This window comes from Mus caroli, chromosome 19, assembly GCF_900094665.2.
Source record: "Mus caroli chromosome 19, CAROLI_EIJ_v1.1, whole genome shotgun sequence".
NCBI lineage: Eukaryota > Metazoa > Chordata > Mammalia > Rodentia > Muridae > Mus > Mus caroli.
Genome location: NC_034588.1, coordinates 35,309,117 through 35,326,157, shown reverse-complemented (window position 1 = coordinate 35,326,157; position 17,041 = coordinate 35,309,117). Strand labels below are relative to the sequence as shown.

The window sequence follows — 17,041 nt, the reverse complement described above, 5'->3', positions numbered from 1 at the left end:
GATGGATCTCCAGGTGGGGCAGTCTCTGGATGATCATTCCTTCAGTCTCTGCTCCATATTTTGTCTCTGTATTCCTTCCATGGGTATTTTGTTCTTTTTTCTAAGAAGGACTGAAGTGTCCACACTTTGGTCTTCCTTATTCTTGAGTTTTATGTGTTTTGCAAATTGTATCTTGGGTATTCCTAGCTTCTGGGCTAATATCCACTTATCAGTGAGTGCATATCATAAGTAGATATTAGCCCAGAAGCTCGGAATACTCAAGATACAAGTCGCAAAACAAAACATCACAAAAGGAGAGTAACTCTTTAGGCTGCAGCAGTTTGGGAGGTCTTCCACAGAAAACGGTAACCCTTGTAAGGACATGGGTAGAGAAAAGACAGAGGTGTGTTTAAAAGCACAAACGAGCATATCTGACACTGCTGGGGTGTCCAAGAACCAGAGACTAGTTAGCCCAGGGATGAGGACAAGCCAAATACTCTTGGTCTTATACATACATATGTGTATATATATATATATATATATATATATATATATATATATATATATATGAGATATATATGTATATATATGTATATGTATACTCTCATATACATATATATGTATATGTATGTATATGTATACTCTCATATACATATATGTGTATATGTATGTATATGTATACTCTCATATACATATATATACATATATATGATATATATATGATATATATATCATATACATATATATATACATATATATGTATACTCTCATATACATATATATATATGTATATGAGAGTATTGATGAAAGGACTCCTCATACATGATGCTCTGCTGTGGTGTCTAATTCAGCCATCATCAGAGAGGCTTCCTTCTGTAGCAGATGGGAACAAATACAGACCCACAGCCAGACATTACACACACAGAGACTTTGGAACGGAGCTCAGAGAAACCTGTGGGAGAGGAGGCAGGAGGAGTGTACAAGCAAGAGTGGATGGAAGACACCAGGAGAACAAGGCCATCTGAACTCACAGATACTAAAGCACCAAGTACTGGGCTTGTACAGGTCCGTACCAGGTCCTCTGTGTATATATTATGGCTTCCAGTTTAGTGTTTTTAAGGGACTCTTGAGTATGTGAACAAGTGGGATTCTGTACCTTCTCTTGGGCTCTTTTCATTCTTTTGGTTTGCCTTGTTCAACTTTGATGTGACTTTTTTGTTTTACCATACTATATTTTATTGTGTTATGTTCTGTTGCCATCTCTTAGAAGCCTGATCTTTTCTAATGAGAGACAGAAAGGGAGTAGATGCAGATGGGAAGAGATGTTGGGAGGAGCTGGGAGGAGTAGAGGGAAGGGATATAGTAACCAGGATATACAATATGAGAACACAATCTATTTTCAATAAGGAGGGGAGGCTCAGAGGGTGGATTGGTGTTGGCTAAAGTCACAGATGAGAGCCATGCATGAAAAAGCTTGCCCAATGACTTTGCTACCTACCCAATATTTTCCATATATATCCCTTCTTGGCATGTGGAGTACCTTCCATAGAAAACAAATTTAAGGGTATTTTTGCCTGCGTGTTTATCTGCATACAATGTGCAGGCTGTGCCATTGGAGGCCAGAGGAGGGCCAGAAGAATACCATGCCCCACTTCTGGTCTCCAAGGGGACTGCCTGCTCATGGTACACAGACATGCATGCAGGCAAAACACCCATATGCATAAATTAAATATTTTTTTAAATGGAAGGAACTGCACATCCCAAGAAGGGTTCACACACACACACACACACACATTTGGTAACTACAGGGGATAATTGTCTTTAGAAAAAGGAATATAAACACATGCCTATATGCACAGAGGCCTGCGAAAGAAGATACCACGGAGGAACGGAAACTCTCAGATTCTTTTTTTTTTTTTAAAGATTTATTTATTTATTTTATGTATATGAGTACACTGTAGCTGTACAGATGGTTGTGAGCCTTCATGTGGTTGTTGGGAATTGAATTTAGGACCTCTGCTTGCTCTGGTCAACCCTGTTTGCTCCAGCCCAAAGATTTATTTATTATTATAAATAAATACACTCTAGCTGTCTTCAAACATACCAGAAGAGGGCGCCAGATCTCATTACAGGTTTTTGTGAGCCACCATGTGGTTGCTGGGATTTGAACTTAGGACCTTCAGAAGAGCAGTCAGTGCTCTTAACCGCTGAGCCATCTCTCCAGTCCCCTCTCAGATTCTTTATAGAGACTCATGGCCTTGGAGTTTGGGAGTTAGTAAAGGGGATTAGAGGGAATGGGTCAAGCTTAGACTATTCTTACCTATTCCTCATAGCACTGGGGGGTGGTCCAGGGTTTTGTGCATTCTGTCAAATACCCAACCACTGAGCTGCATCCTCAGTCTGAGTATATTCTGTCTGAGCAAAGGACAGGCAGTGCTAAAGGCCACAAAGGACAGACAGTGCTAAAGGCCACAGTGTACGCCTGATGAGAACTGGGTAGACAAGGGTGCTTGCTAGGAAGTATCCAAACACTAAGCTGGGTAACATGAGAGAGTACTAATGCCCTTTCCCCATTAGAAGGAGGAGGAAAAGGCATGGAGATGTAAGGGCTAAATGTAACTGAGATGCACATCCTACAGCAGATGGAAACAGGAAGAGCCTGCATTATATCCATGATCCTAAGAAAGGAAATACTTTTAGTTATTCTTCTCAGAATAGTCTAAGAACATTAAATTATAGACAATGTAGAGAAACTTCAGTCCTGGGAACTGAGCCATGGGCCACTGGACAGATTCACAACTGGGCAGAGGGTACTTTACTCCTAGGGACCTTGGGCCATCATCTACATTCTTCTGGTTTGTTGTTGTTCTTTGTTTGTTAGGTGTGTGTGTGTGTTTTGATTTTTTTTTTTTAATAGGGAATTGAACCCTGAGTATTTACAAGTGCTAACAAAGTTTTCTGAGCTAATAACATCACTTTTTTCTTTTTTAAGTTTGAGAAAAAGTCGTGTTAAACTGCCCAGGATGGCCTTCCAATTATTCTGTAGACAACCTTCAAAATCACATCCTGTCTCAGCCTCTGAAGCAGCTGGCCTCTAGGCCTGTGCTTCTGAGACTGGACTGGATAATGAGGAAAGGTGAGATTCACCGAAACTGATAATGTAACTTATTGATCTATCAAACACAAAACCAAAAGGTAACAACATCTTGTATTTTCCTCATGTACACCAAAAAATTATAATAGTTAATTTTAGAAGGTATTATAAGAGTGACTCCAAGGAAATACTTTTAGTTATTCTGAGAAAGAACATTAAATTATAGACAAAGTAGAGAAACTTCAATTGCTAACGAACAACACATAAAGTGTATGTGCTGTGTTGGGTCAGAGGGATGGCTCAGTGGTTAAGGACACTTCCTGCTCTTGTGGAGGACCTGAGTTCAGTTCCCAATACCCATATCAGGTGGCTCACAATAGCTTATAGCTCTGAGCGATCTGATGCCCTCTTCTCATCTCCTGGAACATGAGTCACTTACACACATACACACAGACACTCACATGCATGCACACACAGCCCTAGATAAAAATAAAATTTAGAAAGCCAGGGAGTGGTGGTGCTTGTCTTTAATCCCAGCACTCAAGAGTTGGCTGTTGCAAGACAGCCAAGGCTACACAAAGAGACTCTTGCCTTGAAAAACCAGATAGATAGATAGATAGATAGATAGATACTCTTTTAAAATATTTTGTAAATCTTTTAAATATACCAGAAATAATAGCCAGGTGTGTATGTTTGGTGGACACATCAGAGGCAGGTGGATCTCTGTGCATTTGAGGCCAGCCTGGTCTACATAGTTCTAGGACATCTAAGGCTACACAACTAATCAAAAGACTCAAAAACAAAACAGAAAACAGAACAACTACATATGCATTCTGAACTTTAAGTTTGGAGTTGGGACAAATGGCCACTGACCGTATCACAATTCTCTATTTGGTATAACTTTATCTTTCCCACCGAACTGAAGTATCTGTGGGAATTTGTGCTTCCAGTTTATTTAATCCTTGAGAAAAGACAAAACCAGTTGAGTGGTTTTTGTTTTTGTAGTGTTACCTGTGTTTATAAAGAATGAAACATGAAGCAACAATGATTTTCTTTTTTTGAGATAGGGTCTTACTCTATAGTTTAGGTTGACTTGGACTTCATTATATTAGACAGCATTGGCTTCAAACTAGTGGCAAATCTCTTGGCTATGCCATCTGAGTGCTGGGATTATAGGCTTGTGTTATTCTTGAACAATATGATCTGATGCCAGTAGGTTACCTTTCCTCTTTACAATGAAATAAGCATCACCAGGTATTACTTAAATATGACCATGGCAAACTTATGCGGCATAAGTCATGTCCCGTGAAACTAAAAAGCTTAAAAATGAACAATTATGTATGCATGCCTACTTGTGTATATGTGCAATATGTGAATGCCTGGTCCTCAAAGAGGCAATCAGAGGGCATTGGATCTCCTAGAATTGAAGTTAGAGGTGGTTGTGGGTTCTGGGAACCAAACCTGGGTCCTGTGAAAGAGCAGCAAGTGCTCTTAATGGCCAAGCTGTCTCTAACCACTAAATTTAAGTGCTCTACCTTCCTGTATGTTTTTGAAATATTTGCTGCATATGCATTCATATCGTCTGCAACAGGATTTACTAGCAGAAGAGCAGTAGCAGCTGCCAAAAGCTTTATAGTTTCTGGAAGAAAACGAAACACAAAGACCTCTTGTGCCCAAGATTGCTGAGGTGGGGAAAGAGCTCGGATTGGAGGATTATTTGTATGAGAAGACTAATCTTTCTGACTTCTAGCTCTTTATTTATTCTTGTTTCCTCTCTTGGTCCACATTTATGGGGTACACAATTGAGCTGAACTCATCCTGATAAGAAAGGCAGAGTAGATGCAGTTCAAGGAGGGACTTTGGAGACAAGACAGGCTTCAGATTCATAGATCTAACATTTACTTAGTGAACTAATTTTTTTTTGAAGTGGTTCACCACATAAAGTCCACTGTGTTTCCAGCAATGGCCAAGTGGGAAAACTTCCTCTCTTCCTACAACTCCTTTCCTTATGGTTTAGGCAGAGCCTCAAACCCACAGCTCAGAGATGAGACTATGTAGTCCAGGCTGTCTTGTAGAGATCCTCTGTACTGGCTGGTTTTGTGTGTCAACTTGACACAGCTGGAGTTATCACAGAGAAAGGAGCTTCAGTTGAGGAAATGCCTCCATGAGATCCAACTGTAAGGCATTTTCTCAATTAGTGATCAAGGGGGAAAGGCCCCTTGTGGGTGGGACCATCCCTGGGCTGGTAGTCTTGGGTTCTATAAGAGAGTAGGCTGAGCAAGCCAGGGGAAGCAAGCCAGTAAAGAACATCCCTCCATGGCTTCTGCATCAGCTCCTGCTTTCTGACCTGCTTGAGTTCCAGTCCTGACTTCCTTTGGTGATGAACAGCAGCATGGAAGTGTAAGCCGAATAAACCCTTTCCTCCCCAACTTGCTTCTTGGTCATGATGTTTGTGCAGGAATAGAAACCCTGACTAAGACAAATTGGTACCAGCAGAGTGGGGTATTCCTGTGACAACCTGACCATGTTTTGGGGAGGACTGTGGAAGGACTTTGGAACTTTGGGCTTGAAGATCCATTCGTTGTTAAGAGCTCTGTCAGATGTTGTGTAGGAGCTTGGAAGATAATGCTGAGAACAGTGCAGAAGATGGAGGTCTGGTTTGTGAAATTTCAGAGGGAAAATTAAAGACTCTCTTCAGGGGCATTGCTGTTTTTATTGTGAAGATTTTGTAGTTCTGGTTAGCTGGGGCTGAAGAATCAGCTGTGATTAACAAGATACCAGAACTACTAAAGCAAAAACTTTGCATTACTGGGACTATTGATGCTGGTTAGCTGGAGCTAAGAAATTAGCGGTGATTAAGAAGAGACCAGCATCGTTGAGGTGACATCTTCTGGGAAGTGTTTTCTGAAAGCACAAAGAGGCTGTGTTCCAGAGATAGGCAAGATTGTACTCCTTCTGCAGTGGGACTTGGTAATGTGTAAGGGTCACCCAGGTGGTACTGGTTTTGAAGGCATGAAGGGGTCATGCAGAGCAGCTGAGGCTCGGCACTGTGAGGCCATGGAAGGCCATTGGTGAAGGTGCAGCCTCAGTTGCAATTAATGGCCCAGGACTGAAGGGGTCATGCAGTGTTTTGGAGATGCCAGTACCATGAGATGACCACCAAGAGCAGCAGCAGTGGAGTACAGGCATCTGGAGCCCAGAGGACGACGTGTGTGCTACAAAGGGCATGGCTGGAGAAGTGACCCAAGCCCTTGGAGGAGCCCAGAAGATCGTGAGTTGGATCCCAGACGTTGGACGGTTGGAGATTGATTTTTGCTTTGATTGTGACTGTGCCCTGATATTTTCCCTCTTGAAGGAAGAAACTGTTTTAGTGGAGCCCACAGTTAAGAGACTTTTAATTGTAAAAAGACTTTGGATTTTAAAAGAGATGGATATTTTAAAGAGATTGAAATTTTAAGAATATGTAAAGACTGTGGGACTTTTAAAGTTATTTAGATCTTGGGGATGAATAAGAATGTAAGGGTTGAGGCTTACTAGTGATGTGTTTGTGTGTCAAGTTGACATCCTCCCAGCATCAGACATTCAGAATACCGTAGCCCTCCAGTTACAGGGGTTGATTAAGGTTTGGGAAAATAAGTCAGTGAGAAGCAGTATCACTTCTGCTGGAGGTTTTGAAGAAATCGCAGGTTGAACCCGAGTCTGGAAGCCTCTGATGGTGGCTTGCTATAGCTGCCTCCCAACACAATGGCTGGGGCAAGAGAATGACTGAGAGAGGGAAGGCATGTGCCTGAGCTGAACTGCACTGGAGTCGTCGTCGTCTTCTTCTTTCTTCTTCTTCTTCTTCTTCTTCTTCTTCTTCTTCTTCTTCTTCTTCTTCTTCTTCTTCTTCTTCTTCTTCTTCCTTTTTTAAGTACATCAGCAACCAAATATCTGTCTTTGCTCAAGTCAATTTCTATAGTTCTACATGTATACTCTGAAATCTTGGGGGGAAATTATGTGCTTCAGAATTTGTTTTATTTAAGAATGGGTGGAAGGGAGCTGGGAAGACGGCTCACCAGTAAAGAGGACTTGCTTTTCTTGCAGAAGACCTGAGTTCATTTCCCAACACCTACATGGTGGCTCACAGCTGTCCATAAGCCCAGTTCCAAGGAGTCTGAAGGTACCAGACACACACATGATGCACATATATCTACACAGACAAAACACCCATGCAATAAAAAAACAAAGAAAGAAACAAATGTTTAAAAAAATACAAGTGGAAATCCGCTAACCTTGGAGAATTATTATGAAAAGTCAGAGATGATCTATGGAAATTGTTTATTTCAATCACACAATCAAGCTATTTTGGAGTATTCAAAACACCTCATTAGACAGATAGCACACTTTTATCCTTTGGCAACTTTAAATCATACACTATTGACTACTCTTACCTGGGAATTTTACTGCCTGGCAATAAATGACGAGGTCAGAAAGCTCCGGTGCAATCTGCCTGCTTTCCTTCTTGTTCTGAGGAAGGTAAAACTCCTCTCCCAGTTCCATGTCATACACCTTTCAAGGAAAATGAGACCGTTTTACCAGAAGGTGGAGTCCCCTCACTCTGAATCCCCAGAGCACTTTCTCTATCTCTCTCCCACATGGTCAGAATGCTTCTCCTTACTAAGTATTTCTTCACATTCACCTCTCAGTGCCTTTGTGAGGGAAAGGCACTGTGTCTAATTCATCCTTCATGTCTCTTAGGACAGAATGCATTATCTTTCACATGGAGTAGTCTATACACATTTGTTGAATTAATAGAGGGTTGATGATCTATATGCTTTGCTTCAAAAATTTGACATTGCCACTGTCTGAACAGATTTCCTCAGTGTCTTTAGGCTGTGAGGCACCTCGGGGTGAGACTTGGGTATCTTATGTGTCTTTCAGATCTCGGTGGTTTTGCTAATTCTTCATAACCTGGCTTCCTTTCATGTTCTTGGTGTGAATGACTTTAATGTTGTCCTCTTGCTAGAGTGGCCTGTTTCTGTACACTTGGGCAAATCTTTGCTTTCAAAGAGTATCTTCCGTGAGACCCTGTTCTTGATTCTCTGGCAATACAGTGAGATCACTATGCTTGTTACTTATCAACTAACATGGCTTACAGGTCTGTTTCAACCACTAACCCACCAATCCCCAGTACCATTCCAGTGCCTGCCAACATATACCCCCAATAGGTACTGGTTGGGTGAAATTATGGCAAATGGCAGGCTGTAGTCCTATAGCATCTCCACTTGGACTTGGGCATCTGAGGGAGACTGAGTAAGAAAAAAAGAAGGGGAGGGGAGTCCCAGCCGAAAGTGACAAAACTCCAAAAGTTCAAGAATCATGTAAAGAAAAGCCATCTCTGGAGAGATGGCTCAGTGGTTAAGAGCACTGACTGCTCTTCCAGAGGTCCTGAGTTCAATTCCTAGCATCCACATGGCGACTCACAACCATCTGTAATGGGATCTGATGCCCTCTTCTGGTGTGTCTGAGGGCAGCGATGGTATACTCACATACATTAAATAAATAAAATCTTTAAAAGAAAGAAAAGCGATCGCCTACCTTTCCCTTATTGCCAGAGGAGTTGTCTGCTTTCTTTATCCTCTTGGGGACCTCTTCATTGTACTCAAACTGAAGCTTGTCAGCGCATGATTTGTTCTCAGGTCTGTCTTCCAGAATATTGTCTGAAAATGAATTACCAGGCATCAGTGAAAAAGAACCAAATGCTTCCCTTCAGGGCTTTGTGTGAGGAGATCCAACTACTCATGTGCATCCAGAAGACTGAGACGCTGGCTGCATGTTGCCAAAATGATGACTTGAAGCACAACTTTAAAACCTGGGTTATATATTTAGCTTCGCAGACTCATTTAGCAGTAGTTTTAGTACCATACAGATAAACTCTAAATGAAAAGGCCCACTTTGCACAGATAGACGTATCCTATGTCAAAAGGCTGATGGCGCACAGGTCTGGGAAGGATCAAGTGGTTCAAGCATTTCTATGTGGTACATTTGTGAGTTAATCAGGCTTCCTTTGAAATGAAGTTATTTGCTTCTTTTGACCCCAGAAACATCAAAGCCAAAATTCATGGGAGGAGGCTTATTGTTATGCACAATGCAAAGTTTCTTCCATTTAAATTCATTGAAAAGTAAAAATTTCATGACTATTGTTTTTAAGTTATAATCTTAATGTAAATATTTCTAAGTATGCTAGATAATCTTGGATTTTTTTGCCATGTTTGACAGCTCTATTCAGAACAAGTGTAAAAGTCTGAGAAGTATGTCATGATTGTATTCTTTTAAAGTGAAAAGCAAGAGAACTAATATCTCATTCTAGATTCACTACCTTTCTGGACCACAAATGCTTAGACCAAAATATCCTTATACCAAATCAGGGGCATGCAGCTTACCAAGAGATCAATAATTTCACTGCATTTCTATGCACAGAGGTGCCACAACTTCATGCTAATCAGACTCAAAACAGTGGAGGCATAATGCAGACATCCATGCAGTTAAAATACTGGGTTCAAATGACATTTACCTTCCTGACTGTTAGGAACAGGGGAAGCAGTAAGGATATCTGCTACAGAGAAAGAGAAGCAGAAAGAAAATACAGGTAAGGAGAATTAAGTCAGAGCCAGATACATCAAACTAAGGCATGGAGCAAAACACAGGTTACAACAGCTTAAATCACAAGGGAATGAATCAGGAGGTGTCTTAGAGAACTAATATTTCGACTGTCACAGATTCAAGGACTAGCAATAAAGGAAATGCAGCCAATCCTGGTCTTTGGGTAGCAAAAGGATCAGGAGTTCAAGGTCATATTCAGATACTTAGAGCATTCAAGGTTGGCCTAGACTGTGTGAGACCTGGTATCAAAACAAAACAAAAAAAACCTCCAAAGCAGGCATTGTTAATTCGAATCATGCTAAAATTTGCTCATTCATATTACTAGTTGGGATTGTATTATTCCTGATATAGATTTAATTAAACTCAGACGTGAGAGATGCATTGCAACCACCATTGAAAACAGACCATTGCTAAGGCATTTAATGGTTGCCTATATAAGCTGTCATAGGACAAACTTTACAAGGCATGCCATGACCTCAAGGCCTATTTGGAAGACAACCAGCCAGAGGATCTTTCAAATGAAATGAGAAATAGCTATGACAGTGGACTTCAGCTGTCATAGATCACAGAGGGGTGTGTGTGTGTGTGTGTGTGTGNGAGAGAGAGAGAGAGAGAGAGAGAGAGAGAGAGAATGTCTGTATGTGGGGGCATCATCAAACATTCGACAGAACTTTTTCATGACATAAACAGAGAAACTTCTGGTTCCTAGTGGTGAAACGTCATTATCCAAAGCCTCATACACCATGGGAGTAGAGTTTGCTTAGGCCTCAGCTTTCAATGAATACTCCACCCAAACCTTGAACATGCATAGGACTAATTTATAAATTCCATGGGAGAGTAGAGTTAAATTTTACTTCCCTACACAAAACTAAATCAGAACGTTCTTTCTTTCCTCTGTTTAATTTCACTATTTGCAAGTAAAAAATACGGAAATGTTAATTTTAAAAGCTCCCTTTCCTGCTTTCAACAGTACAAAAAAAGCCCCAAGGTAATTTATGATGGGAAAGAATTTATATTATTACAGGAGCAAATAACATCTGGACTGGCTGATTTCATCAGTGTAATTTTTCATTTATTCTCTGGGTCCATTTATTTTGCTATGGGGGCATTTTCATGGCGGTGGACACGTTAATATGAAACTTTCCACATTCTTGTGACAAGTTTAGGTCTAGGATGCTAATAACTTGTCTTGACTCCATTCAAATTATTGCCTCGTGGCATTTCCAGTCAAATAAGTGTGCCTTTAATTGATGACATGAGATAGTCAGCTATTACGAAGACTAAATAGTAAATGGTCACTGCTTAGCATTATAGTTTAGGTCAGAACACAACTAGACCATTACCAGTAATGAGGGCTCTGAACTGAAACATGACTGGAAACAAACTCGAACATGAGAAGCAAATACGGACACGAGAAGCTTAGTGGTCTTTACATCAATAGCAAATGTTTACTAGTGTGGGAGCAGCATGTGTGCGCCAAGGATCACAGGGCCTTTGTTGATACAAGGCAAATAAATGCTCTACCACTGAGCCAAACCCTCAGCCCACTATAGAATGCTACATAGGAGATGGAATCAGGAAGACCAAGAGTTCCAGGCCAGCCAGGACTAAACAAAGAGACTTTGTCTCATTAAAAAAAAAAAAAAAGTTTGTACAATTAGAAACCTTGGTGTTTTCTCATGGGAACACTGATACCTTTTAGAGGGCACCAAAGTAAAAGCCAACGATCAGCAAGATTGCAGGAGAAAACACTGTGTAATCTCCGGCTAATGATACCAATTACAGGAAGTGAAGCACACACAGACCCCAGTTCTGACTTGAGAAGAATCCTTCACTAGCAACCTTTAGACATCATTCATGTTTTTCTCTCTTGTGGGGCCAGAAGGAAATGACTTGTTGGGTTAGTAATCCGAGAACAGGGAGGAAGGAGAATGAGCCTCCTCTTTTTGGTGCCAGATCCCTAGAGAGACAGCAGAACAGTAATGACACTGTCCCCTGCAGGTGGCATGAGAGAGAGAGAGAGAGAGAGAGAGAGAGCGAGAGAGAGAGAGAGAGAGAGAGAGAGAGTCTGAACCATCTGCCAAGAGCTTTTACCACTTCAGAAACTCAANGAGAGAGAGAGAGAGAGAGAGAGAGAGTCTGAACCATCTGCCAAGAGCTTTTACCACTTCAGAAACTCAAAAGCTGAAGGTGTGCTTTTCTGTTCTGATCCGCCCCCCTCACCCCCCACCCCGCCGCTTCCTCTACAAACCCATTTCTGGAGTGACACCTACACCCCACCCCCTCCCCTTGCTTTCTGAGTGCTTCTTGTCTTCCTAGAGTGTAGCTGTGATACTTAATAGAACCCTGTTCTTCCTCTGTCCTCACTATGCGTCTGGATTCTCAAACTCCTAGACATTGTTAAAATCATCTGTATTGCTTATCTATGGAGTTCCAGACTTATTTGGGAAGAAAAAAAAAAAAGAAACCAAACCAATCACGTGAGCCCTTCCCCATTCACAGCAGTAGGTTCTGTGTCTCTTACCATCGGAAAGGGACTCGTAATCATAATCGTATTCATCCTCCTCATCTTCCTCTTCCTCATTACTGGCAGGTGGCGGGTTGGCATTCCCACCAGTGAAAGCCTGTGCTTGCATGGATGCTAACTGATGAGCCTGAAAGATAGGAATAATTAAAGACTGCACATGCAACTTAGTGAGCTTCCACCTAAACCTTCAAAACTACAGTGGTTACCACAGCTGTAAAATCAAATTGCCCTTTCCGGGTTCATTTGGGAGAGAAGAAAGTATCTGGATTTAGTGTAAGACAGGCACCAGCTAGCGGCTTTGGCTCCTCACTGGGGCCCACAGATAGCTAGAGCCAGCGTAGCATCTTGGATTTATTTTGTGTCTGGCTTCTTTACTTGGGGTTACCCCACTTTACATGAGTTACTCTGAGTTCCTTGGCATACAGGCATGACAATCACTCAAGCAGTGTCTGTCTAACCTGTTGCCTATCCTAACCTGTCAAGTCTGAAGGAACGGAGATCAGTCATTGTCCTTAGCCTTTCCTTTTAAGTCACCTTAGAGTCCAAGAACAAGAGTACCTCATTGAACAGACTCTCCCACCTGCACTCCAAAATGAGGGTAGTTATCCACAACGGGGAGGCTGCTCCCTGAATCAGCAGTACTTGCCTAAGAATCTCATTCCTTAGGGAAGTGGGGGGCGCTATGGGGGACTTTTGGGATAGCATTGGAAATGTAATTGAGGAAAATATGTAATAAAAATATTAAAAATTAAAAAAAAATTTAAAAAATGAAAAAAAAGAAAGTGTGACACATTTATATAATGCACTATTATTTGACTGTTAAATAAAGTGAAATAAAAATATTTATAGTTAAAAAAATATATATAAGAATCTCATTCCTTCAGGGATAAGGACTTCTTTGGATCACCTGGCAGGTCCAGGACAGAGACCTGTGCACACCTCTTGCCTTCCACTTAAAGCTAATGTCCTGCCTGTGTCCTGAAGATGGGGGTGATGTCAAGGAGTTCCTCCACCTGGTCTTTCTCCCAGGCGGGTGGGGGAGGAATCTCTTCTCATTGCTTTCCACCATTACACATGTTTCTAATTGGCACATAAGGGCCAGTGGTTGAGCTTAGTTTATTATGGCTGCTGTAGCCCAGGTTTTTGACCCCCAAAATTCTGGATACAGCTGTGTGTGTGCGCATGCATGCTTGTGTGTGCGTGTGTGTATCGGCACCTTTAAAGGAAGAACTTGGGAAGAACTTTTAGAAATAATTACAAGGAACCTGTGTGTGGTATCTGGATTCCTAAGCCCTTGAGAAAGTCCTGCAAGAGAAAACTCTGATGCTTGGAAAACTAGCATTGGTCCCGAGGGACAGAGTGAAACAGCCCATCAGCTTTACAGCAGGAAGTCTCTGCTAAGACATTAATTATTTTCCTGTGTTAAAATAATATTGAAAGTCCTCTGACCTTGAGAACAATTCTAGAATCCCTATGGACAAGCAGACCAGAACAGTTGTAGTTTAGAGAGGACTTTTCAACGGATGCTATCGTTATCAGAACTATAAATCAAAATAACAAAACAGGCTTAGAAATTTTAGGGAACCTGGGGCTGGACAGATGGCTCAATTGTTAAGAGTGCCTATGTAAAAGGGCTAGGGATACTTCTCAGCAGTTAAAAGCACTTGTTTTGATTTCTGGCACCCACACGATGCATCACAACAACTCATTCATAGCTCCAGTTCCAGGGGATCTGATGCTCCAGGCATAGACATACACGCAAGAAAAACACTCATAGAGAAAATAAGTAAATATTAAATTAGTTTTTGAAAAGTAAGTTCAACGTCAAGGGAGCTTTGATACTTCTGACCTCTACAGGTAACTTTGCCTATAATCATGTGCACACACACACCACGCCCCCTCCCACTAAAGATAATAATGATAAATCATTAAAACAAAAATTTGAGGAAATGCGTTAAAAACATATGATAGTGGGCCCAGTGATAGTTTTGTCAATAGGATGAATAGAAATACTTCTTGCAGATATTACTAACATCTGTGAGACAACAAGAAAACTGTCATTTCTCCTGTTTAAACAAATACACAGGTATTGCCTAAACTACTGCTTTCTTCCTTCTGTATTTATAATCAGAGGAATTGCTAAATTCCAGTGGGAGGTGAGCAAAAGTAAAGATATGAGCTTACAAGATGGCTCTGAAGGTAAACACACTTGGAACACAAACCTGTCAACCTGAATTTGTCCTCAGAACCCAAGAAGAAAGGAAGGAAGAGAAAACTAACTCATGAAGGTTGGTATTTGACCACCACAACATGTGATCTCTCTCTCTCTCTCTCTTACACACACACACATACACACACACACACACACGCAAACACACACACGTGCACACAGATAAATAATTAAAAGAAAGTAAAGGCACAATTTGCATAAAATTGTTTTCATTTACTTTCTTGGACTCTGCTGTCAGTTTTATACCAACTTGACATGGAGTTCTTAGAGAAGAGGGAACCTCAGTTGAGAAAATGTCCCCAGCAGATTGGCCTGTGGAGCTCGTGAGCAAGGCAGTGTTCTTGACTAATGATGGATGTGGAAGGGCCTAGTTCACTATGGATGGTACCATCCGTGGTTGGTGATCCTGGGTGGTTTTTTTTTTTTTTTTTTTTAAGATTTATTTACTTATTATATGTAAGTACACTGTAGCTGTCTTCAGACACTCCAGAAGAGGGTGTCAGATCTCATTACAGATGGTTGTGAGCCACCATGTGGTTGCTGGGATTTGAACTCAGGACCTCTGGAAGAGCAGTCAGTGCTCTAAACTGCTGAGTCATCTCTCCAGCCCAATCCTGGGTATTTTAAAAAATCAGGTTGGGCAAGCCAAGAGGAGCAAGCCAGTAAGCAGGACCCTTCTATGGCTTCTGCATCAGTTCCTTCCTCCAGGTTCCTGCCCTGACTTCCTTTGAAGATGGGCTGTGACCTGAGTGTTGTAAGCTTGACTAAACCCTGTTCTCCAAAAACTGCTTTTGGTTATAATGTTTTACCACAACAATAGAAACCTAACTAAGACTGACTCCATGATTTGTAGCTGTGGACATTACTCAAGTTATGAATTTATGTTTGTTTTTTTGAGACAGTTTCTCAGTATAGTCCTGGCTTTCCTGGAACTCAGAGATCCACCTGCCTCTGCCTCTGCCTCCCTAGGGCTGGGATTAAAGGCGTGCATCACCGTGTGCGGTCCCTAGTTTTAATTTTTAAACATTTAGTAAAAATTAGAAATTTTATTTATTTACTTATTGTGCATATTGTGTGTGTCTTTATGAGTCTCTCTCTCTCTCTCTCTCTCTCTGTGTGTGTCACACTGTGTGTGTAATTCAAAGGGTAACTCCAGAGAGTTGGTTCTCTCCTTCCACTATATGGGTCCTGAGAACGAGAACTGAATTCTGCTATCAAGCTTGATAGTATGTACTCTTTACTAGCTGGGTCATTTTACCAATCTATATTCTCTAATTTTTTAAAAATGTGGTTATATTATTTTTGCAATAAGATGTACACATAGAGGAGATGCAGCCAGGGCTGTGTCCATACACCCAGATAAAATATTTCTACAGTGCTGACCACTTAGAATGTTCAGTGCTCACTGGCTACGCTCAGAGGTTTAGAAAGCTTTGTGGGTGTTAATGGCTAGCATGTTAAACTGAAGACTCAGCCACAAAATACAAGGCCAGCCTGGGAACAGCAGCCTATCAGCCCAGAGCACAGCTCCACACAACCTTCATTAAACGGTAAGGGGGTCATGTCTTCAGTGCAGGATTTCTGACTGTATCTAGAACCAACCTCCCTCCCTCCCTCCCTTTCTTCTTTTCCTCTTCCCCTTCTTCCTTCCTCTCTTCTTCCTTCCCTCTCTCCTTCTTCTCTTCTTTCCCTCCCTCTTCCCTTTCTCCCTTTCATTAGAAAATTTCTTAAGAATAATGCCCAATAGAACTTCTAAAAAGTCTACTCTAGAGCAGGTGAAATGGCCCATCGGGCAGGGGCACTTGCTGCAAAGCCTGGCAACTTGAGTTTAATCTGAGGACTCTACATGGTGAAGGAAAAAACAGACTCCCCCAATAGGTCCTCTGTTCTACACAAAGCTCTTTCTTTCCCACTTCTCTAAATTAATATTAGATCTGTTCCATCCCAGAGACTGATAGCACACACAAGCCATACAAGTTTAAGTCAGACAAAATCCCAGCTCAGAGAAGGAGAAGGAGGCACCAAGTCCTACCCATAACCAAGAAGCTATTTGTAACTGATATTTGCAAGGAGAGGGAAAATTATTTTCTTTTCAATAGAGTGGTACTGGGTTTATCAACAACTTCAGGGCAGTCTATATGCTTAGAAGTTGGCAATTGATGTGTGTGTGTGTGACTGGTATCAGTATTTTTTTTTTTAAAGAGTGAGAAGGAACGTGAAATTGAATGGATAGATGATTTAGGAGGTGTTAGGAGAGGGGAGAGAATGTGAGTTGTTTTTTTAATTTTAGAGAAAAAAACCAAACGCTGTTCCAGGTACAAGTGAACCCCAAAAGCAAGGATGTGTATCACTGTAGAGAAATGAGCAGTCAAGCTAAGGTCAAGGAGCAGGAGTCAAGAGGCAAACCATCTAGCAGAACCCTGTGGGAAGTGAAGGAGTGTCACACGTGCAGACGGGAGGCAATGCAGAAGGCCTACTGGCAGCAGTGCCACACAGTCACACAGTGGTGTGCTGAAACCCTGAAGTCACACACACACACACACACACACACACACACACACACACACAC

The 17,041-nt window shown here is 41.5% G+C and overlaps 1 protein-coding gene across 7 annotated transcripts in view; it reads right to left on the bottom strand.

Moving 5' to 3' along the window:
• The window catches only part of Plce1 (phospholipase C epsilon 1), a 314,404-nt gene that overhangs the window by 45,237 nt on the left and 252,126 nt on the right, over window positions 1-17,041 (bottom strand). For 4 of the 7 annotated variants that reach the window (XM_029472801.1, XM_029472800.1, XM_029472803.1 and 1 more), the window contains exons 20-23: window positions 12,240-12,369; window positions 9,627-9,668; window positions 8,651-8,772; window positions 7,504-7,621 (exon numbers count right to left, since the gene is read on the bottom strand). In XM_029472801.1, the coding sequence (XP_029328661.1) occupies window positions 7,504-7,621; window positions 8,651-8,772; window positions 9,627-9,668; window positions 12,240-12,369 (412 nt within the window). The remainder of the gene's footprint in view (window positions 1-7,503; window positions 7,622-8,650; window positions 8,773-9,626; window positions 9,669-12,239; window positions 12,370-17,041) is intronic. The other 3 variants (XM_029472804.1, XM_021151795.2, XM_029472802.1) reach the window with 2 other exon arrangements.